Consider the following 24468-nt stretch of genomic DNA (forward strand, 5'->3'; position numbering starts at 1 on the left):
ATAGATAGATAGATAGATAGATAGATAGATAGATAGATAGATAGATAGATACTGTATCTGTTCCAACAGGAAATTTAGCAGTAATAAAATATTCAGTGATAAGTACTTTGTATAAAAGTGACCTTCACAAAAAAAAGTTGGTTACAATTCATCCACCCATCTTTTTACCTGTTTATCCAGAGCAGGGTTTCTGGGAACCTGGGGCCAATCCCAGCAAGCATCAGTCACAAAGGCAGGACCACCACCTGGACAATGTGCCAGTCCATCTTAGGGTGAGAACACACACACACACACACACACACACACACACACACACACAGAGCTTATCTTTGAACTGTGAAAGGACACCAGAGTGCCCAGTGGAAGCCCATGTGGGCACAGGAAGAACATGCAGACTCCACACAGGGAGCACCCAGGACTTGATCCCTTGGTTACAAACAACTGGCAAAACACAAATAAAAAAAAAGAAAAAAGTGCACAAATACCCAAAAAGGGGAAAAAGAAATTTTCAAGACTCATGCAAATGTTGAGATAATTAAGGTTTCTAACATTACACTTGAAGAGAATTTGTTTATTAGTGTTGAGTTTGTTTGCAATGATCCCAATATGAGGTGAAGTACTCACTGATCAGGAAGTGGGTTTCAAGTCAGATTTATAAAAGAGAGAAGATAAGAAGCGTGGCACAGACAGAGGGCAGAACGACGAGTAGAAAAGGCCACCATGTAGTTTTTCAAAGGACAAGTGGCCAAGACACACAACTACAATCATAAGGTTCCTCTTTAGATGCCCACTGAAGACTGCGTTTCATTCCAAGAGAGTTTCTTAAACTCCCAGAGCTCATGTTGTAAAAGACATAAATGAATACTTTTGTGAATTGCAAGCACTTTGTAAAACAGAATCAGCACAATAAGTAAACATTTCACTGTGCTATTATTCTCACAATACATTATTATTATTAACAACTCTGTACATATCGGGGCCGAGGACGCCCTCGAGCCACTACTGGATATTTAACGACTTGCTCAGCGTCACTCAGTTACAGTGGATGCCACACCACTTGGTTTATGAGGTTTTCATCGTCACACGTACAGTTTAGTGAATTTCACAGTAATTGCAACACCGAGTTCTCATTATCATATAAATGCTGGGGCAACAGCAAAACCAAGAAAAGCTGACAGACTTTCTAAGAAGATCTGGGGGTCTCTATTTACTGCACATGGTATATTATTAATGTAACAAAAAAAAATTGAGCGCTTTAAAACGCAGGCTCAGTAATAATGATTACATTTAATCAAACTTTACAGAATTCCGTCCACTTTATGAAGAGCCAGAATAGTTTAAATTTTAACCTGACACGCGACACATCACACTACAGAGTAACTTTAAATTCTACAATCACTTCAGATGTAATCATAAACTCAACTTTACATTCATTGCATGCGTATTCTCTTTTTCTGAATTGCCACACAATATGCCAGCTTACTTACTGAATAAAGCTGAGAGGCGGGCACAAAGCCCTCGGAGGGCACTCCGGGCTCGGCATTTGCCGCTTTGTTGTTTTGTCCGTCAGCGTCGGCTCCTTCAGTCCTGTCTGGGAACGGCTGGCCATCAGTCAAAGCCTTTTTTATTTCTGAAACCTGAACGACAAACAAATACACCTTTAGATTTAATACATGTAACAATTGCATTATTGGTGGCCTTCAGGAGCTGGCAAGTCTCTAAATCAATGCCAATACTTCATGCATTAAGAAACAGGCAGCACCTCAAACACTCTTATTATCATCATCATCATCATTATTACTGGGGGTGTCACCTTAATCTGCAGCACACTTGTGTCCACTTCTTTGGTTTTCCAATTGGAGTGCAGGCAGGTGAAGCGACTTGTTCAGGGTCACACAATTTGAGCCCGTGACCTGAGGGCACACACCTTACCCACCAGGCCACACGCCACTGTACTGCAAATAATGGCTCCGTTACTCATTTCCTCTTATGTAACAAGACCTTAAAGGCTTCTTTTGATCTCCGCAACATTTGTAACACTCGTCTACAAGAGAATATTTTTTTGTTTGCTACTGGGAACTTCACAGCAGCTCTCTATTAAAGTTTTTTACACTGATTTCATATATGAAATCGGAATTAAGCCAGGGCGGCACGGTGGCGCAGTGGTAGCGCTGCTGCCTCGCAGTCTGGAGACCTGAGGTTCGCTTCCCGGGTCCTCCCTGCGTGGAGTTTGCATGTTCTCCCCGTGTCTGCGTGGGTTTCCTCCCAAAGACATGCAGGTTGGGTGCATTGGCAATTTTAAATTGTCCCTGGTGTGGGCGTATGTGTGTGTGCCCTGCGGTGGGCTGGCGCCCTGCCCGAGGTTTGTTTCCAGCCTTGTGCTGGCTGGGATTGGCTCCAGCAGACCCCTGTGACCCTGTAGTTAGGATATAGCAGGTTGGATAGTGGATGGAATTAAGCCAGCACATCAGATTTTTCATAAACACATAATTGCCGTTTTGACACTTTTGAATATCAACACGATACCTGGAGTTTGTTCTCCGTCTCACCAAAATTGTTTGAATGTGTTTATTCTGAAAACAAACCAGAGACATTAAAACACGTTGACATCAATTTACCTCAATAGAAAAGCGAGGTCAGTGTGCTCATAATTGTCTGCTTTTGCACTTGTACTGCACACCCGTCTCTCTTTGCACGCACCAACAGTAGTCACCCATCATGCTCGGAGTAAAGAAAATTCTGGACAACCCACACACGAATGAGGCTGCTGATTCAGTGGGCTTCAGGTTCCTTTTGAACTCATCGTCAAGCATCAGCTCACGGATTTCAGGGCCAACAAAAACACCTTCCTTCATTTTGGCTTCACTTTTCTCGAGAACAAACTTATTTCTTAAATGCTGAAACGCATCACCTTTACTGTCCAGTCACCCTAGTGGTCCAAGACCTGGAACATCATAACTAAAATAATACAGTCATATGAAAGAGTTTGGGAGCCCCTCTTAATTCTTTGGATTTTTGTTTCTCACTGGCTGAGCTTTCAAAGTAGCAACTTCCTTGTAATATCTGACATGCCTTATGGACACAGTAGGATGTCAGCAGTGACATTAAGTTTATTGGATTAACAGAAAATATGCATCATAACAAAATTAGACAGGTGCACCCCAACAGAGATATGACATCAAGACTTAGTTGAGCCTCCTTTTGTCCTCTAGACGCTGTCCTCCTATAGCCTCTGATGAGTGTCTGATTCTGGATGGAGGTATTGTTCACCATTCTTCATACCAAATCTCTCCAGTTCAGTTCAATTTGATGGACAGCCAGCTTCAAATCATCCCATAGATTGTTGATGATATTCAAGTCAGGAGACTGTGACGGCCATTCCAGAACATTGTACTTCTCCCTCTGCATGAATGCCTTTGTAGATTTCCAACTGTGTTTTGGGTCATTGTCTTGTTGGAATATCCAACCCCTGCGTAACTTCAACTTTGTGACTGATCCTTGAACATTATCCTGAAGAATTTGTTGATATTGGGTTGAATTCATCCGACTCTCGACTTTAACAAGGACCCCAGTCCCTGAACAAGCCACACAGCATGATGGAACCTCCACCAAATGTGACAGTAGGTAGCAGGTTTTTGTCTTGGAATGCCGTGTTCTTCTTCCACCATGCAAAGCGCTTTTTGTTCTGACCAAATAACTCAATTTTTGTCTCATCAGTCCAAAGCACTTTGTTCCAAAATGAATCTGGCTTGTCTAAATGAGCATTGGCATACAACAAGCGACTCTGTTTGTGGCGTGAGTGCAGAAAGGGCTTCTTTCTCATCACCTTGCCATACAGATGTGCTGAATTGTAGAACGATGTACAGATACACCATCTGCAGCAAGATGTTCTTGTAGGTCTTTGGAGGTGATCTGTGGTTGTCTGTCACCATTCTCACAATCCTGCCCATATGCCGCTCCTGTATTTTTCTTGGCCTGTCAGACCTGCTGGTTTAACAGTAACTGTGCCTGTGGCCTTCCATTTCCTGATTATATTCCTTACAGTTGAAACTGACAGTTTAAACCTCTGAGATGGCTTTTTGTAGCCTTCCCCTAAACCAGGAGACTCAACAATCTTTGTTTTCAGATCTTTAGAGAGTTGCTTTGAGGATCCCATGCTGTCCCTCTTCAGGGGAGAGTCAAAGGGAAGGAAGCACAACTTGTAATTGACCACCTTAAATACCTTTATATCTCATGATGGGACACACCTGTCTATGAAGTTCAAGGCTTGATGAGCACATCAACCAATCAGCATTGAGCAGTGACAGGCATTGAAATCAGCAAAGTGACAAGGGGACCAACATTTGTGCACATTTGATTTAATTTCATACGACTAAATTGCGTCACTAAAAATCTTTGTTTGGAAAACACAGCGGTGCTCAGATGTTCCTAGGAAATGAAAGACATACCACTGTTATCTTTATTGTTCAAAGGAGAGTCAATGATTATGCAGGCTGAGAGGGGCTCCCAAACTTTTTCATATTACTGTATATATAAAATACTTTTTAAAAAACACACTTAAGTTAAAAAGTGTACTAAAAAGTAAAAAAATAAGTCTCTCATAGATCACTCGTAAAATAAAAGGTGGGCCGCTTTCATTAATCAACATTCAAAAAACACTTCTTAAAATCTTAGCAAAAGCGCCCACCTTTTATTTTACAAGTGATCTATTGTATGACTTATTTTTTTTTTACACTTTTTAACTTAATATAAGCGTGGTTTTTAAAAAGTATTTTATATATATATATATATATATATATTCAACTTTTTAGTCTTGGGTTTGTTTTGGTTGTATCCGTTACTAGTGCCATCTATTGGTGAAATCTTGAACTATACTTCATATGAAAATTTCATTTTTTAATTAAGACCGATTACTTGATCAATTAGTGAAACTGATGATGGATTCATGTATTGTCATTGGAACTGAGTAAGTGTGCAACATTTCAAGTCATTTGGACACTAGGAAGTGGGTTACATATCGATTACAGGATCTGTACCAGACAACAAACAGGTGAAGTTAATATAAAGCGTGGTAGTAACAATAATAATTAAAAAATGGGACGTGCTGGATGAAAATGGTTTTCAGATTGGGAGTCAGCAAGTGAAGTTTGTTAAAGTACAGCAAAATGCTTGTTGACCAGTGTAATCATCAGTGCACAGGGTCTTCATCTGTGTGCAGTGGGGCATATTGACATGATGGTAAAATGACTTGTTAATAAGAAGGATTCACGGGTCTTATTCTAAATATGTAACATCAAGAGAATTGTCTCCCCGTTGGGCCACCTCAGACCACTCCAAAGTGACATTCTGTTAGTCGGTCACATTGCAGAGATGAATAAACACTTTAGTGATGCTTTGGAAGTGTTAAGAAGACTCAAAGAAGTGGATGTTAAGGACATGCTATGTAACAGTAAATGAGTAACAGATGCCATGTTTGCACAACCTGAACTAAGGTGTACCCAGAATAATACTTGTATCTTGTTTATTATTATTATTATGTTTCAATGACTTTCTAATGTCTGTGTCCCCTACGACACAACAGCCGTAGAGTGCTGTGAAAAAGTATTTGCCCCTTCCTGATTTCGCTCTTGAATGCCCTACCAGTGAGCCTAAGAACACAGCAGATTGTGGGCTCTTTTAAAAAAACAGCTAAAGACTTTTCTATTTAGGAAAGCTTATTAACAAGAATGCTATAATTATTGTTGTTTTATCTCCGTTTTTATCTTGCTTTGCCTTTGTTTAAACTTTTTTAAACTTTGAGATTTACTGCTAATGTACAGTGCCCTATAAATAAAATGCATTATTATTATTTATTTGTGCATCTTTGTCACACTTAAATGTTTCAGATCATCAAACACATTGAAATATTAGACAAAGATAACCCAAGTAAACACAAAATCACAAACGCCTGATTTTGCAGTTGTTACTGCTAAGGGTGGCACAACCAGTTATTTAGGTTTAGGGGGCGATTACTTTTTCACACCGGGCCGTATAGGCTTGGATAGTTTTTTTTTCCCCTTAATAAATAAATAAATATCAATTAAAAAAGTGCATTTCGTGTTTACTTGGGTTATCTTTGTCTAATATTTCAATTTGTTTGATGATCTGAAACATTTAAGTGTGACAAAGATGCACAAAAATAAGAAATCAGGAAGGGGGCAAATACTTTTTCACCACATGTGTGTCTGGTGCAGCACCCTGAGCAGGACGGCCCTACAGAGAGGTTGCCTAAAGCACGCTGCACATAAATTCTTATTTCTTTATACTTCTGTTATTTCCCACACTTTGCAGAAAGGGACACGCGACATGCAAAACAAATGACCAAAACTACCAAGCGCACGACCAAAGGGGAGGACTACCTTCTTCAGTATGGATGCCTTGTACAAATTGGAGGACTTGCACGCTTTAAAGGCCTCGTACTCCATTTCTGCTGCTCGGTTTGCTGTGGCGCTGCTGTAAAACACAAAGGGACACATTTCAGTGAGGTCATTAAACAGACTGGTTGGGTTTGTGTCATTTATACCGTAAACCGCTCTGCACTGCGGCTTGTTGTGGGACTCTGCACAGTGCCCTCCGTAACGCTTGGGACAAAGACGCATCAGTTTGTTCTTGATGTCCCCCTCTGCTCCACAGTTTAAAATTACAAATCAAACTTGTGATTAAAGTGCACACCGCAGACATTCATTTAAGGGGATTTGCACCCATTTCGGTCACACAACACCCCCCCGAGACCTCCCAATTACAGGGCACCGTAATGTTTGGGACAATTGTCGTCTCAGGTGGGTTTCCAGGCTTCATAAGACACCTCGGCCTACTTCTGCCCTTTGGAGTCTGTAGCTGCCATTGTTGAACAGGAGGGCAAGAGCTGTGCCAGTCAAAGTCAAAGAAGCCATCATTAGGCAGAAAAACGAGAATCAAACCATTGGAGACAGACATCAGTAAAACGTTAGGATGACCAACATCAACTGTCTGGAATATCGTGAAGAAGAAAGAACGCCTGGCTATGGCTCTTTGTCGAGTTTGTGACAGTGGCGTAGTCGGCAGGATTACAAGAATCCCAAAAGAGAAAGAGAGTCAGTACGCTCTGCCACATCCCGGTCTGGCTGAGATTTACTCTCATTCAAGCCCTTTAGCTGCCTCCCATGTGTGTGTGTGTGTGTGTGTGTGTGTGTGACAGGACATAAAATGTTTATTTAAAAAACTTAGCCGTGGTGGGCTAAATAAAACCACCAAAAACCCGTGCTTTCATTACCTGCTTTTTGACAACAATTCGAGACTTTGCACAGCTAAGCTGCTTTGAAGGTGGCGAGTGAACATTTTGGTCATCCCTGGCGCCACTTGCTGCATCTTTAAGAGTGACATCAGTCCCAAATAAACTACAAATACTGGAAAAGAACTCCGTTGGAGGAGGTTATGTGGCTTCCGCTTTCCCACAGATAAAAAGGATTATGAAGCTGGCTCAATGACCCTGTGCAGTTAACCACATTTTGGCCTCGTTTCTTCACTGCCGCTGCACTTCACTTTGCATCATGGGAGCAGATGTGTCACTGCTGTACCGAGCCCCCTCTGAGCACAACGTTCATTAACCTTCTAGAGGAGCTCTTGAACTCCCCCACATGACCTCATTTTGCCCTCCTTAATGTCTTTGATATTCATGATGCTAGTCAAGAGTCTTCACCTTGGAGAATCGCTGCCGGTCATCAAAAGAAAACCAAATGCTGTGTGCGTGCAGCTAACTGGACACGCTGTAAACTAGAAACCAGGAGGTGGCGAGACCCGCCGTCGGAAATTTACCTGTCTTTCCGAAAATTCAGAGCTTCCTCCAGCATTTGAAGACAATACTCCCGGGCCTGAAAACATCAAAACAAGGCTTACATCATTTAGCAAAAATTTAAATCTTAACTACAAGGACATACACAGCAAGACAGGAAACTCAAAACAGAAACACAGATGAGCACTGTGGGTGGTGGTTTGGCATCTAAATGTGGAGTAGCAACAACAAATATCAAAAATACTCAATTTAAAATTGTAACGACAGGAAGACCTCATGGCAACAGATGGGAATGACGGACAATCACAATTCCCCCTCTAGGAAGGTTTAGACTGGAGTTCGGTGTTCAGCTTTTCCAGCTCCCATGTGCCACACCTGCTCTCCGTCTCTCCTCCAACACTGGCCTGTGGTTATCTCTGTATGCTGGTGGAGTCAAGGGGTAGCGCTAGGCCTGAAGCTCCTCTGGAATGGAGCTCGATTACTGCAATCCCAGTAGGCATTGCTTTTACATCCTTAGATCTTTGTTTGTTTGAAAGTCACAACTTGGGAAAAAGTCAGACCACCAGAATGCCAACTGTGAAGCTGTATGTTTAAGTGGTGAAAACAAAAGATTGTGCTGCCAACGTGGAAAGTTCTGCTCCCTCTTTATGAGCCACCTTTTTAATGGTTAAATTCTGTTCCCTTTATATGAGCCACCTTTACAGTAGGACCTTAAAGTACACTTTCTGATATCGGACATGATTAGCTCCTAATTAAGAAATTGGGGTGGCACGGACACCCGCCGCCACTGTGGCCCTTGTGAACTTGCAGAACCCTGGCATACTGTATGTAGCCTTGAATATCAGGATAATGAATGTTACTTTTTGTTTGGTTTGAACGGGATGTCACAACTGTCTCAAGAAATAAAATCAGCTGGCAAAGGAGCAACAGGTTGTGCCAACAAGATAGCAAGTAGTCTTGAAATTGGCAGTGAACCCATAGACGTGGGAATCCTTTTCGATTTAAATTTGATTACTGCATTATATATCTTATACTAATAATATAATACACACCATTTGCAGAACATGTGCTACAATACTGTTTACTTGTCAATACTGGCATTCACAGAGAAATAAAGACACAGCTGATAAGATACCCAGCAGAACTGGCACTGATCAGCAAGCGGTTTAAGCAGTTTTCCTGTTATGACTTATAATTACTGTATATTGGGCTAGCAAATCAGAAATAAAATTATCAAAATCTGATCATTTTCTTCACTCCATTTATCTGCCGATATGATTTTTGATTTATTGGGCATTTCTACCACAGATAAATTATGTCACACAGTTTACTTACCTGTACATTGATGGGACTATAAAAGTACATACGGTATGTGCAAGCATTTACTAACAAGAAAAACAAAAATGAACAAAACTGCCCTTTCACATCCTCAAACACCTGAATTGTAAAAGAGAACATAACCTAGCACTCCAAAGCTGAAGATCCAGCATTACAAGAAAGTAGAACGGCACCACCTGGACCTCCAGTGTTTTACAGATAACACAACTCACATCTCGCTTACCCCAACATACCTTTACTGTAAGCTTTGGAATTTTCTGGCTGGCAGCCTCCAGAAGACGGCAACCCGGGTCTGAAAGACACACCAGACAGTGAAGAACACGAGTGAGCGCCTCACTTTGCTGTTGCTTTCCAAGATCACTGTGATTTGTTTAAAATGCTAGTGGAACAATTTGGATATTCTGTAAACTTTGCATATGGAAGGTGGGCTATTCAATTAAATTGTTGTCATTTAACTCCGATAATAATTAATTCACAATCGGCCACCATCAGCAAGAAACCCCGTTCCACCTTCAAATGTAGTATCTGTGTGAACATTCAGGTGCTTGTAAAGATGAGGCCTTCCAGTGCGGCCCACCTAGTCATGACTACGGCCAACTCCAAGAGCTCCCTCGTCTCTGATCCGTTTTCTGTCTTAAAGCTCACAAATGTATTTAAACTTTTTCTACTGTTAAGGAACCTCATTTGATACAACCTAAAGTCTTAATCATGCCTCATCCTGGTGTCTTTGAACATTTGGATTGTGTTCCTAACAATAATAAATGTCATTTGCACAATGCTTTTTTTATGAATCATTTGTTTTAAATAGAGAAATAAAAAGGTGTAGAAAAATCAGGCAATCCCATTACTCAAGTTCATGTGAGCCATGTCAAAACAAGTGCGTTACTATAAGCAAGTATCATAACACGCGTCACAAATCTAACAAGGGGAAACAAAAACGATGGTGCAGGATTTCTAAATCCCTACCACGCCAGTGACTGGCCAGCAGGGGGCACTGCTGTTCCAGCTGACACTGGTCGTTTATTTTGTAGCTCGATTATCAAAGTGATGCGGCCATCTTTATATTTATATACATATAAAAAAAAAAAACAAAAAAAAAAAAAACAATTTGAAACTGAATAACTCCTCTATATTCATAACCAAGTGTTGGAATCTCTTAAATACAACATTGTTCCTTCTAATCAGAAAAAGAAATACAGGCACTGACAAATGCTTATCTCTTAGAAAACACGTGCTTTATTAGAATTGAGAGAAAGACCCAATTGTTTTTAAAAGTTATCATCCATCCATCTATTAGATAGATAGATTTTGGTATAGTAGGCAGGATTAGATAGATTTTGGTATAGTAGGCAGGATTAGATAGATTTTGGTATAGTAGGCAGGATTAGATAGATAGATAGATAACTTTATTAATCCCAAGGGGAAATTCCCATACTCCAGCAGCAGCACACTGATAAAACCAATATTAAAGAGTGATAACAATGCAGGTATACAGACAGACAATATCTTTGTATAATGTTAACGTTTACCCCCCCGGGTGGAATTGAAGAGTCGCATAGTGTGGGGGAGGAACGATCTCCTCAGTCTGTCCATGGAGTAGGACGGTGACAGCAGTCTGTCGCTGAAGCTGCTCCTCTGTCTGGAGATGATCCTGTTCAGAGGATGCAGTGGATTTGGATTTGTGTTCTGAAACTCGCCCAGTTAGGCACAAGACAGGAGCCAATACTATAACATACACGCTAGGCCAATTAACCGAGCAGAAAATCAAACTGCGGCAGGATCAGAGACCACTGTGCCACCTGAAGTTAAAATCAAATAAACAAAAAAAAGTGATATACACTAATCCCTTGTGGTTCGCCGGATTTAGGGGTGTAGGACCCCCACAAATGTGAAAATTTGCGAATACGTTTTGGGCCCATGATTACTGCATATCTTATATATAAACGTCTATGCATGGAAGTGTGTGTGTTTGTGGCTCGCAAACCGTTTCACCTATTAACCTGAAATTTGGTACACATATACTACGTGACTTCTACTGTCTGGTTTCAGGGTGAGGATTTTTATTCATTTTTTTATTTTTTATTGTAGCATCAACTCTTGGCAACATGCAGCAGGGCAGCCAAGTGGTACATGTGTACGGGCGTCGTTCTCATCCCTACCACCTTCGCCGTCACTTCCCCTACCTCTTCATATCTTAAATCATTCTTGAGGCAGATTGAACGCCAGGCAAGTGCCAGCTTAAGTGAAAAATTAAGGAAAATGTACTAAGTGATTGCAACACAAACACTGACTTAATCAGTTTTAATGCCAAAAGATTCCCGACAAAAGAAAAGAAGTGGGCCGCTAGGGTGGAGAAGAGAAGAGCTGCTCAGGAAGCAGCAAGCGCATCAACCTCTGAGCAAACGAGCGATAAACGTACAGAGAAAGAGTCTGAAAACTATAAGTGTATTCACTGTACGTTATCGTGCAGTGTGCCGTTACTGGTCTTATAGATAAATGTCTATGCGTGGAAGTGTGTTTGTCTGTCTGGCCCGGAAGTGAGAGGTGGAGTCGGGGTAAGGGCTCGGCCTCCGAGGAAACAGCAGCTGGCAGACAATGGAGGTGAGCACGTCGGCAAAACAAAACCTCCGAAGAAAGACAAAGTTGCTTAGCCGCTGATACAGAAGTGAGGCGACCATATCAGCAAAACAGTATCCCGTTTTTAGCACGTCGGCTAAACTAATCCTCCTAGGAGAGAGACGCCCAGAGTAGTTCCCTTCAATTACCCGACATCTCTATATTTCCATTTTTTCTCCTGACGATTTCAATAGTTTCTAGGACCCTGGACTTTTTATAGCATGGGCTTACACAGCTAGTTCTTTATAAAAGGCTGCGAGAAAGGCGAGACAGAACGATCACTGCGTAATCAAATTATGTCTGTGAGGCTGGTTGTTGAGACAAAGATGTGATGTGCAGAGCGCCATGCAACTCTAAACCGTTGTTAAACTGAACTTATAAGAGCATCATGTAACAGTACATCCCGTCCAGAGGAATGACAAAAAAAAAATAATTGAATACACCTGAACTAATCAAAACGGCACTTAGTCCTGAGTGGTGACCGAAACTGAAACATTGGCAGGAGTTCTATTCTTCGCTGGTAACATTTAAATTTCTTCAGCTAGGTCTGTATTGATTTTCTGTCGAGTACATCTTATGTAGAGCTGCAGACTCTTTTATAATATGCTGTACTGAAGGCTGTGTAACTGTAACAACCCTTTAAGATGAACCTAACAGTGTGCTGCTGCTAAAGCCTTACACAGGTTAATGCTCAGCCGATGTCGTTGTGAAGTCAGTTTTTCCATAAATGTACATTTTCTAAGAATCAGCAGCTGCAAATCTCTTCCGTAATCCAAGATAGCAAAGGACACAGGAACAGTTATTGAATTATTAGAAGCAAAATACAGCAAAACATACCGAAAAGCTGTTGAACTGGAATGTGATGTGATTTACAAACCGATCATCCCACGCTATTGATTTGGCGATTTAAGACAACAAGTTGTCAATACACAGATTGAATGTGAAAACGTCAGAAAAAAATGGCAGATTGCATTTATAAAATTTAAGTTGGGGCCGACAATTAATGTATGGGCCCGCTGATGAATAATCTCATTTTATGGTTCAGCACTATGAGGGTTTGATAAGGGACTGAAACCACGGGACTCGGCCAGCAACAAAAAGATACTCGGGTCTCTGGGTGCTTCCAGAAGGAAAAAAAGACATAGGATGTTGCAAGAGGTTTCTGGATTGGCATTTAAAGTTACGTTTACTGGTAATGGGGGAGTTGAAGGATAAAAGTGAACTGCTTCAGTCCAAAAGGAGAGGGTGTGTGGAATGGATTAGTAGAAGAACGGAAAAAGGAGGTTAGAAAAGGTCTGGTATGTAGTATGCTTCTGGTTTAGTGTAGTTGGAGATGAAGCAAAAACGGGATCTTTGTGGGAGTCAGTGCAGCAGGGCTTCACACCTCATATCAAACTGCAAGTGAAAAATAACACATGGTAAGGCAGTCATTTAATTTAAGCGTTGTCGAATATGTAGGCCTGGCGAGTCTCTGTGCGGGAATCCAGAGAAATGGAAAGAATATGACCAGTTTCTCACTTCTGTCCCAAAAATGAAACCGAGTAGATGGATGGATAGGACAAGCTTTAAATTTGTCAACTGGGGGAAATTTGGCCCTGAAAAGACGACGACACACTGGGCTGTAAAAGACTACAGAAACAATAAGCAGATATTAGTTAGCAGACCAGCACCCTGGAAGATGGGTTGTTTGTCACTGAAAGAGCAACCACCAAACCAAACCCCCCGAAAGCATTGTTGTTGTCAATAGCAGATCTGAGACCCGGACACTTTTCATATCTCCTATTGGGTTATCTTATACCATATAGGTTGGAGGAGAGCGTAGACAGAAAAGAGAGGGGCTGCTTAGGACAGTTACGCTTGGTGGGTTCCAATGGGCAGACTGGGCCCCGAGTGTTTTTATGAATTACTTCTTTGACATCTTGTACAGCACTTTGAAGTACACAGTTGGTATGAAAATGTGCTACAGAAGTAGATGTTGTTGTTGATGTGTTTATTACCTTTGATTCACACAGACCGCTTTCTCTCCTGCCATTATGGCTAACACCAGGGATGCTCGAGACCACAATTAGGACAGGAATCAAGACATTATGGTGCAAGTCATTAAGCAGCAACTCTGCAGGAAATCCACGATTCATCCGATTAAAACGGCAGGGTGACATTTCTAAAGATGCAATGTTTACTGGATCATCCAAGTACTGGTGTCACTCTTACCATACCAGTATAAAAGTACAGTCCTGGACTTAAAACAACAAATTCAGCATACGAACTCAATGCAATAACCATCATGCAGGATTGGGACAGAAATCTTTCTGCTAATACTGACCTGGAGGAACAAACTCCTCTCTTGGTTTTTCCTTATCCTGAAAGAAAAGAAAAGCAACACAAAGTGAATTTAACAACTAAACTACAGAATCCGACTTAAAAATTGGATCCAGCAAATGCAAAACATCCCCAAACACTTTTACAAGCAAATCACGTGACTTAAGTTTGATGATTCAGTACAGCAGATGTTCACCAGATGTCACCTACTTGTTGAACGATGCTCTCATTTCTATAGTTTCTACAGCCGTGGCCAAAAGTTTTGAGAAGGACACAAATGTGAATTTTCACAAAGTTTGCTGCCTCTGTTTTTATGATGGCAATTTGTATCTCCTCCAGAATGTTCTGAAGAGGGATCAGATGGATTGTAATTGAATTGCAAAGTCCCTATGTGCCATGAAAACAAACTTCATCCCAAAAAAAACATTTCCACTGCATGTCAGCCCTGCCACAGAAGGACCTGCTGACGTCATTTCAGTGATCATCTTGTTAAGACAGGTGAGATGAGAAGAAGGCTGGAGATCACTTGGCCATGCTGATTGAGTTACAACAGAGAGGTGAAGAAGGCTTCAGGGCACCCAAGAAAGTCCAGCAAGCACCAGTCTCCTAAAGTTGACTCAGCTGCGGGCATCACCCGTGCAGAGCTTGCTCAGGAATGGCAGCAGGCAGGTGCGAGTGAGGTGAAGAAGTTTGGAAGATGGCCTGGTGGCTGTCAAGAAGGGCAGCAAAGAAGCCAAGAAAAACCATCAGGGACAGACTGATATTCTGGGATTGGACTGCTGAGGGAAAGTCAATTTCTCAGATGAATCCCCTTTCTGATTGTTTGGGGCATCGAGAAAAAAAAAAAAAAAAAGGTGAGCGGCGTTACCATCAGTCCTGTGTCACGCCAACAGTAAAGCATCTTGAGACTACTCATGTCACGTGGGGTTGCTGCTCAGCCAAGGCAGTGCAGGGCTTGCTCACAATTTTGCCTAAGACAACAGTCATGAATAAAGAATGGGACCAAAAATCCTCAGAGAGAAACTTCTCCCAGCCATCCAAGAACAGTTTGGTGACCAACATGATGGAGCACCGGGCCAGAAGGCAAAAGTGAGAACTAAGTGGCCCAGGGAACAAAACATCAAAATTTGAGGTCCATGGCCAGGAAACTCCCCAGACCTTTAACCCCATTGAGAACTTGTGGTCAATCCTCAAGAGGTGGGTGGACAACCAAAAAAAATCACCAATTCTGACAAACTCCACGGGGCAAGAATGGGGGGGCTGCTATCAGTCAGGATTTGACCCAGAAGTTGATTGACAGACAGCCTGCCAGGGTGAATTGCAGAGGTCTTGAGAAAGAAAGAAGGGCCAACACTGCAAATATGGACTCTGCACATAAACGTAACAGAATTGTCAATAAAAGGATTTGAAACTTCTGAAATGCTTGTAATTCTACTTCAGTCTACCAGAGAAACATCTGACACAAAGATCAAAAAACACTGAAGTAGCAAACTTGGTGAAAACCAACACTTGGGTCACTCTCAAAACGTTTGGCCACAACTGTATTAAAAAAGAAATCATTAAACACTGAGACAGTGTCTGATCTAGGATGAAGTACACCGTGTCAAAGATGGTGGATTATATTGTAAATACTCCAAATAACGACTAGGCGCCATTAAGGGTGTACAGTACTTTTTGCTTCTTGGGAGGGCTTCCTAAGATGAAACGCACCAACTCTCTCCTCAAGTCTAGAAAGTTCTGGTGGCCAAGTGAATTACAAAAACCTCCTACACCTGCCTTTCCTGCTTCTCAAACATAGGGTGGCAGCAACCCGGGATGAAAATGAAATGTGAACAAAAGAAGCTGGGGGAACGCAGCAGGTCTGCTAGAACTTACAAGCTTCTCTCACAGATGCACACCACAGAAGAAGTCTAGCAGCACAGCCACCTCTTCTTCAACTTCAATAACCATTCCCCTTTATTTAACCACTTTTGACGTGAACTGAAATGCAAAACCAACCAAGATATTACGATACTGCAGCAGAAAACAGCCTGATAGCACAATAACAGGCAATGGAAGACAGCAATCAAGTGGAGCTGTTCAACCATCTCAAATACAATGTCTAAATCCAGAAGAAAGACGCAGCACGTGGGATAAAGGAGGTCCATCACAAATCCCAGTGTGAACAGCTAATCTCCGTGCTTTCCAACTCTGTCTAATCTCACCAGGGGAGTTACAAACGTCAGGCGTTTTTTGCTCACAGGCGGTGAAACGGGCAGATCACCTGAACTGCTTTCAGTCTGTGGATATTCGTGAAGACGTACGGCCTCACAAACTGACATCGGGGGGGACTAACCCTCTGCACCCTCGTGTGTGCCTGCAGTTTTATGGACCCTGCCAACCGTCCGTGTTATGCTGTGTGGAGTACGGCCCGGACACAGACAGGTAGACATCTTTTAAGCACCACAACACGTTTATTTACAAGGTGAAGCACACACAACCCCAAACTCCCCCAAAGTCCAGGACTCTCACACAATGCCTTCCTCTCTGGTCCGCCTCCACTCCTCCTCCTCCGAGCTCTTGCATTCTTCCTCCCGACTCCAGCCATCGAATGGAGGGAGGTGGCCCCTGTTATACACAGTTGGATGTGCTCCAGGTGCCTCCCGATTAGCAGTGTGGCGGGAGTACCAGCTACGCACTCAGAAGCAGTCCGGGTGTCCCTGGTCGTCCCCCAAACCCCCCCCGCACTTCCGGGTGTGGTGGAAGTACTGAGGACCAGGGCTCTCCAGGCATTGGGGCGCCCCCTGGCGGTGACCACGGGCCCCTATAGGGTTGAGCTTCTAAGCTCTGTTCCCGTGGTCCCCAAAACCACCAGGGTGGTCACCCCCTCGTGGAGGTCCTTCCGGGAATCCCGGCTGGGTGCCACCCCCAGCCGCTTGCCACAGCTGCTACTCAATTATCTTGACCAGGGGTGGACAATGTCGGTCCTGGAGAGCCACAGTGGCTGCAGGTTTTCATTCCAACCCATTTGCTTAATTAGAAACCAATCCTTGCCAGTCTCGGACCTTATTTAATTTTATGGCTTGTAGGATATCATCCAAAGGATTTGAAGCCTAATCACTTTCAGTTTGTCACATTTTCTATTGTTTTATTAAATCAAACTGCGTATGATGAACACACAGAGAAGTAAATGGAAACAAGCTAAACGGAGAACTGCTGGCTGCTTTGTCATTTACATCTTATTGTTAATAAGGAGCAATTAAAGCAGCGAGTTCAGCTGTTTAAGATTGAAATAAGCAATTAAGGGTGGGAAACCATAACAAGCGAGACACTAAAATGAAGCCTCAAAATGTCACTTAAGCAATAAGGGCGCCCTCAGCAATAACTGACATCTCATTAAGAAACAACAACCTGCAGCCACTGCGGCCCTCCAGGACCGACTTTGCCTACCCCTGATCTACACCGAGGACTAAATGCAGCCCTAAGTTTCTGATGCTATCACTCGTTAGCTTTATTTGTACACACTGAAACGTCTTGTGTACGTTAATTGATTTTATTTTCGGGTAAAAGCACCAATGGATTAAAGAATAAGGCCTGGAAACTGAAATGTGTTGCAAAGACTGCGGAAAGGCAGATTTGAGGGAAGCACGTTTGGCTGGCAGACAGTGAAACAGATAAGCATTCAGGCGGGCTCTTCACACACATTCACACTTCCTGGGGGCATGGAAAAAGCTGGACATTGACTCACGGCCACACTGCTCAATGGATTCATTCTACTGCTTTTGAAGGAAAAGAGAGAAAGAAAGAAAGAGATGATTGTTTATGCACAACTGCAAGACAGCCGCTCGGCCTTCTACACGGTCATTACTTTAGGTAACATCATCCTCCAAGATTTAGCATGTCAGACAAAAACGCACGGAATGGTCACAACCATGGCGCACGATAATCATAAGTAAACATGCAATAGCATAAAATGTTTAATTTCACAGAAGAAAAGGAATTTGAGTGTCTTTCATATTAATTATAAGGAAGGAACTGTTCATTATTTTATATACTGCTATTCCTGTATGTGATATCACAAAGCATCTTACATTTAAATTACAGATTTCTTTGCAGCATCATTAGCCTGTACAAAGTAAACACGTTTGACATTTTTAGTATTTCCATCGTACAGTTCAACACATTCATCTTCTAAGGCATTTCATTTGATAAACGGCCACACAGGAGAGCCGCCACTTGTTCAGGCAGCACAGGACACGATGCACAGTCTCCAAAACGGACTGGCAGGCCCACATATCGGATGCACATATAGCAGTTCCAGACGGCCATTTAACGTACTGAAACACGAATGGATGTCTGCAACAAACTAAAACCCTGCAGGGGGCAAACACAAGCCAAGGTCATATGAAGCCAGCGCTAGTCGAAGCTTGGGGTCCTTCAAACACATCACATCCATCCATCCATTCATTATCCAACCCGCTATATCCTAACACAGGGCCACGGGGGTCTGCTGGAGCCAATCCCTGCCAACACAGGGAGCAAGGCAGGAACAAATCCCGGGCAGGGTGCCGGACCACCGCAGGGCACACACACACACACACTAGGGACAATGTAGGATCGCCAATGCATCTAACCTGCATGTCTTTGGACTGTGGGGGGAAACCCACGCAGACACGGGGAGAACATGCAAACTCCATGCTGGGAGGACACGGGGAGCGAACCCACGTCTCCTTACTGCAAGGCAGCAGCGCTACCCACTGCGCCACCATGCCGCCCTCCTTCAAACACAAGATGCATTATATAACTGTATTGTGTGCGATTTCAACAGTATTATTTTTACCTTTTTATAATAACATCTTTTTATAATAAAAAGCTTATGAAGGCTATTAAATAACAGAAATTCTTATTAAGGCAATGCCAGAAAATTGATTAAATTCAACTTAACCCACAACAGACTCAAATAATCTTGATGGCACGCCTCCTCTAAAACTTTCTGAACAACAACTTATTAGATTATAATTTTTACATTTCCTTAAACCTGGACTGTTGTCGATTAGTGCTTATGTTTGTGAATGAAGAAAATGGCTTTGATGCTTGTAATCCCTCAGACAATCAAATACGTAGAAATGGAATGTGTGTGTTGTGTTCATTACCTGGAAGTCAAGCTTTTGTGCTGTTAGCTTTGCTATGCAAGAGACTATATAGAGAAAAAAAATAATAAAAAACAAACAAAGGCCGTTGTGCGAGCATCATAATATAGTGCTTCATTTTCAAAATGACTGCGAGAAATATTTCAGCTAAATAATAAACATCTATATTCAAGTCAAGCTCTGTCTGGTCTTATAAACCTGCCAACCAAAGGTTACGGGCTCAGGCTGGTGGTGTTCTGCACTGGTGAAATTTGGGTGCTGCCCTTTCAGCTAAATTGTGGGCTTATGCCATTGAGTGATGCATTTCATACTCAAAGCACACTGCCAGGGTATGGGTTACTGGTAACTGGAATTACTACCTTTGGATGTAAGCTATCTGGGGAGGGAAAACAAAATTATAATCGACATTATAAAAGACACAAAATCAGCCGGAATGTTCAAGCAAATTCTAGAACAAAACCCAATCTAAATCTGCTAAGTAGTTCTCTTGTGAAAAGTGGACAGACAGACATTTGGATTTTATATATTGTGATGTGAGATTTTACATACTGTATAACTTGATGAATATTTTGTATGTCTTTATTTGTAATTTAGGCATAGCAATGTAATTTAATGTTTAACCTTAGGAATGGGTCTGTTTGAATTTTACGACAGGATTTGGGGGATGTGTCTTAAACCAGTTTGCTGAGTGTTTCTTTGCTAAAGTCATTTCTATAATAAAACAACAATAATAATAATAATAATAATAATAATAATAATGCATTACATTTCTACCCCCACAAATGGGCCAAGGTGTACTTTAACATATGGTTTGGGGACAGGTGTTAAGATGTTCTATTTCCCCCATTGGTCTGAAGTATGGCTGTTTGGAATTAACTTGGTTCAGAAGCCTTTAAGTACTACGACGCCCTATTGGCTGTAGGGGTTGGACAGAAAATCTATATATTTACTTGTTTAACCTCACACTCTCTCTCTTACTAACCAACATATGATGAAGAAGTATCTCTCTCTTGCTAACCTGTGATGATGAAGACAACACAATGAACAGCACAGCTCAGCAGCCATTTTGAACAGACATGTGGCTGAAAGCTGAGCACCAATGATGCCTTAACTATAGACATTTAAGTAACTACAAGTCTGTGTGCCGCCTGAGCTACACATCACCATTTAATCAGGTTGTATGGTTGCCAATATTCAAATATACTTTGCATTTTGTTATTATTTATGAATATTATCAATAATACATTGTTTAAATTGTACCTTAACCTCTGCTTGTTTTTTTACTACATCTAATTGCCTGAGGTTATAGATATAGAAGGGAAGGTGGGGATAAGTTATATACAATAATACCTTATAAACAGTGTTAAGTCTGTGAGATTAGGCATTCTAAGGCTACATATTAATAATACAATAGGGGAATGTAGAGCAATATATATTACTCTACCAAGACAAAACACTATTTTATATATATATATATATATATATATATATATATATATATATATATATATATAATATATAATATATGTCTGTCCGCTTTTCACAAGAGAACTACTTGCTACTTTTTTTTCTAGAATTTGCTTGAACATTCTGGTTGATTTTGCGACTTCTCTCATTGTGCTAAGAATCATAGTTCGCTTGCAGTAGCGATATATTCACACTAACCTGAGAGACATGCAGAGGGCCGAGGAGAGGGGGCATGACATCAGGAGTGGGGAGCCAGGCGGGACCCTCCTCGCTGTCCTGTTTCACATCTATGTGGGTGAAGCCGCAGGGGACGGCTAGTTTATATTATATTGTATGTATGTATATATGTGTATGATATTAGGGTTATATATGGTGGCAAAGTGGTAGCGCTGCTGCCTCGCAGATAGGAGACCCGGGTTTGCTTCCCAGGTCCTCTCTTGCATGGAGTTTGCATGTTCTCCCTGTGTCTGCGTGGGTTTCCTCCCACAGTCCAAAGACATGCTGTTCAGGTGCACTGACGATTCACAATTGTCCCTAGTGTGTGCTTGGTGTGTGTGTGTGCCCTGCGTTGGGCTGGCGCCCTGCCCGGGGTTTGGTTGCTGACTGGGATTGGCTCCAGCAGACCCCCCGTGACCCTGTAGTTAGGATATAGCAGGATGGATAATGAATGGATATATATATATTGTGGGATATGGCCGGCCTGTCACCCTGGCCAACACCCCCAGGCCGCCAGATGGAGCTGTCCCTGCTGCATGGAAGTGCCCCGAATACCAGCAGGGAATCATGGACGATGGAGTTTTCCTTTACAGCCCTGCTGGATATCACAGGGGCCAACAGATGACGCTGCAGGGAGGCCCAGAGAGTTGTTTGTGCCCTATAACCCGGAAGTTCGTCGTAGGCAAGTTCCGGGTTGAAGAAAAGGACTTTTTATCTGACCCGGAAGTGATAAGAAATCACATGGACTGTAGGATGGGAAACACTTCCGGGTCAGGAAATATAAAAGGACTATGGGAAATCCCAGACGTGGAGCTGAGCTGGGTGGAAGGAGGGCAAAGCGTCTGGGAGTGGAGGATTGTGTATTATTATTGTTATTATTACTGAGTATTGTGGAGAGGAGGGTGCTTTGTGCACAATTATTATTATTATTTCTAATAATAAACCATTATTGGACTTTTACCTGGTGTCTGACGTGTAGTCTGAGGGTTCAAGGGGTCACGGAGGACCATAATCTGTCACAATATATATATATATATATATATATATATATATATATATATATATATATATATATATATATATATATATATATATGGTTGAAATAGTTTACTGTCAAATAAATGCAAAGAGTACGTGACACGTGTTTTGCCCTCATTCTGGGCTCAAACTATTTCAACCATTCTATGATCTGCTCCTCAAAAAACTGAGGGCACCGTGGCGGATGTCAGCAGATTGCTGGCCAACCACAAGCGTTACCTGGTAGGTAACCACCCATACAATCAGATTGTGACACAGACTACGAATGCCGTGAATATATATATATATATATATATATATATATATATATATATATATAGATATAGATATAGATATAGATATATATATATATATATATATATATATATATATATATATATATATATATATATAATGAATATTATATACATATTAATATTATATATTTATTATATACATACATACATACATACATACACACACACACACACACTTATATACACACACATTCACCCCAATTTTTTCTTTTAATATTTTAATGTATTATCTGTGAAAGTGTTTACTTTAAAGAAGATGATGCACTAACTGAGGGAAATTACGAACACCTGTAAATGTACTTATTGATGCAATTATGTAAAGAATTATTATCTAATCAGTCAATCATGTGGCAGCAACACAATGCATAAAAATCACACAGATACAGGTCGGAGCTTCAGTTAATGTTCACATCAAAACACCAGAATGGGGAAAAAGGTCATCTTGGCAATTTCGATCATGGTATGTATTGTTGGTGCCACTTTTGAGTATTTCTGTAAATGGTGAGATTTTCACACACACACACACACACACACACACACACACACACACACACCAGTCTCTAGAGTTTACTTTAAATGGTGTGGAGAAAAGTCGAGCAAAATGACCCCTTTTATTGGCTAATTAAAAAGATTACACTATGTAAGCCTTCGAGGCAAATCAGGCCCCTTCTTTTATTGTCATTTTGCTTGACTTTTCTCTACATTCATAATGGCTAACACGGTACAACACCCTAGTACTACTCTAAATGGTGTGAAAATTAAAAAGGCAAGCACTGAAATGAGCTTGTAATGAACCTTGCGTGGTATTCACTGCGAATGTGGCAATATAAAATAAAAGGTTTCTGCACTTTAGTCTATTAGAAAGTAAACTGTGGCCAGTGGACTGCAGCCTATAAAAGCTGTCAATTCTATTCAACCAACTGACTACAACTAAGCAGGACACTTCACACAACAGAGTATGACAAAAAAAATAAAACCTGTACGACTCTGATGAGCGACACATTTTGGAAACTTCTATATACAGTAAATAGATGCAAATTTATAGAAACATGCCATAAAAAGCTACATACCCGTCGCAAACCCATTTGTTTTTGGTAAAAACTGCTCCATTCTTTCTTTCGATGATCAGAGTCATCCTTATCAGCTTCTGAATCCTCATCACATCTGTAAAGAAAAGAGAGGAAGACATCAAACCAGGTGACACCTCTAATACAATCCTTTCTGTTTTTCAATAACTGATTAACAGTCTTATGAAATGACAAATGAAAATATTTAACTCTGTATGTAATAAAATTCTAAGTGTATTACTGTTTATATGCTCATGTGTTACAAGTCTACTAGAGAATAGACCTGTCAAAGACGGGGGACAGAATCGTTTAACAATATTTGCTCTCTTTCATCCTACTTGTACTTTAAGCGTCTTTTCTCTGTATTTGTGTGTATCTGAGCCTCTCTTTATTAACGCTCTCCTCTGTCGAGTGTGTTCTCGTAAAGCCTGCACATTTTCAAGGTGCCTTTCTCGCCTGCGGTCAGATGTCAGTCTTTCCATCTCTGAAGATGACTCTTTCAACGTGTGCTCTTACTCTTACTCTCCCTCATCCACTTGCACTTCCTCTTTCATCGCGCCACCAAAGGCAAACTGACCAATCAGATTTCTGGACACACAGTGTTTTATTATATAGTATAAATACGAAGTTCTTAATACGACCAGTTTTGCAATCACCTAATTAAAAGGTCACATAATAAAACAAATAAATCAGTCAGATAATCATTTACAATATTAACAATTCATTTTTTTTCACTAGTTTCATATTAAAATGGACCTGTTGTGCCACTCCACATTGAGATATGGTGACCATCAATAGTATGTGTTTCTTAAAACTGTGTAATGGGCAAACATTCTGTCAAAAGTATTAAATTGTAGTTAAGTGCAACTTTTGCTCGAAAAACAAAGATACTGATGCATTGCCAAGAAAACATTTGGCTGAACATTTGAGATTGTGTGGCATAACAGGTCATGTCAACCGAAAGAGGAAATAAAACAAATCAATTGATAAAACTATGCATGGAACAATCTAATCTTGATAATCTTTTCATGTTAATATGAATTTCTTGTTTTAGAAAATACGGTAACAATGGCCTTGTAAAGTACCGTTTAATTATGGCCTTGTGGTAACTCACACCACTCACTAAAGTTCTTGCACTTGAATCTTAACAGCTGCAGCAGTCTTAAATTTAG

The 24468-nt window shown here is 41.3% G+C and overlaps 1 protein-coding gene across 3 annotated transcripts in view; it reads right to left on the minus strand.

The window, feature by feature from the left end:
* The window catches only part of recql5 (RecQ helicase-like 5), a 99696-nt gene that overhangs the window by 8809 nt on the left and 66419 nt on the right, over positions 1 to 24468 (minus strand). For all 3 annotated transcript variants that reach the window (XM_051918941.1, XM_028819768.2, XM_028819769.2), the window contains 6 exons: positions 23300 to 23393; positions 14088 to 14124; positions 9382 to 9440; positions 7834 to 7889; positions 6399 to 6492; positions 1488 to 1637 (listed from right to left, as the gene is read on the minus strand). In XM_051918941.1, coding sequence (XP_051774901.1) covers positions 1488 to 1637; positions 6399 to 6492; positions 7834 to 7889; positions 9382 to 9440; positions 14088 to 14124; positions 23300 to 23393 — 490 coding nt within the window. The remainder of the gene's footprint in view (positions 1 to 1487; positions 1638 to 6398; positions 6493 to 7833; positions 7890 to 9381; positions 9441 to 14087; positions 14125 to 23299; positions 23394 to 24468) is intronic.

Source organism: Erpetoichthys calabaricus, chromosome 14 (genome assembly GCF_900747795.2).
Source record: "Erpetoichthys calabaricus chromosome 14, fErpCal1.3, whole genome shotgun sequence".
Lineage (NCBI taxonomy): Eukaryota > Metazoa > Chordata > Cladistia > Polypteriformes > Polypteridae > Erpetoichthys > Erpetoichthys calabaricus.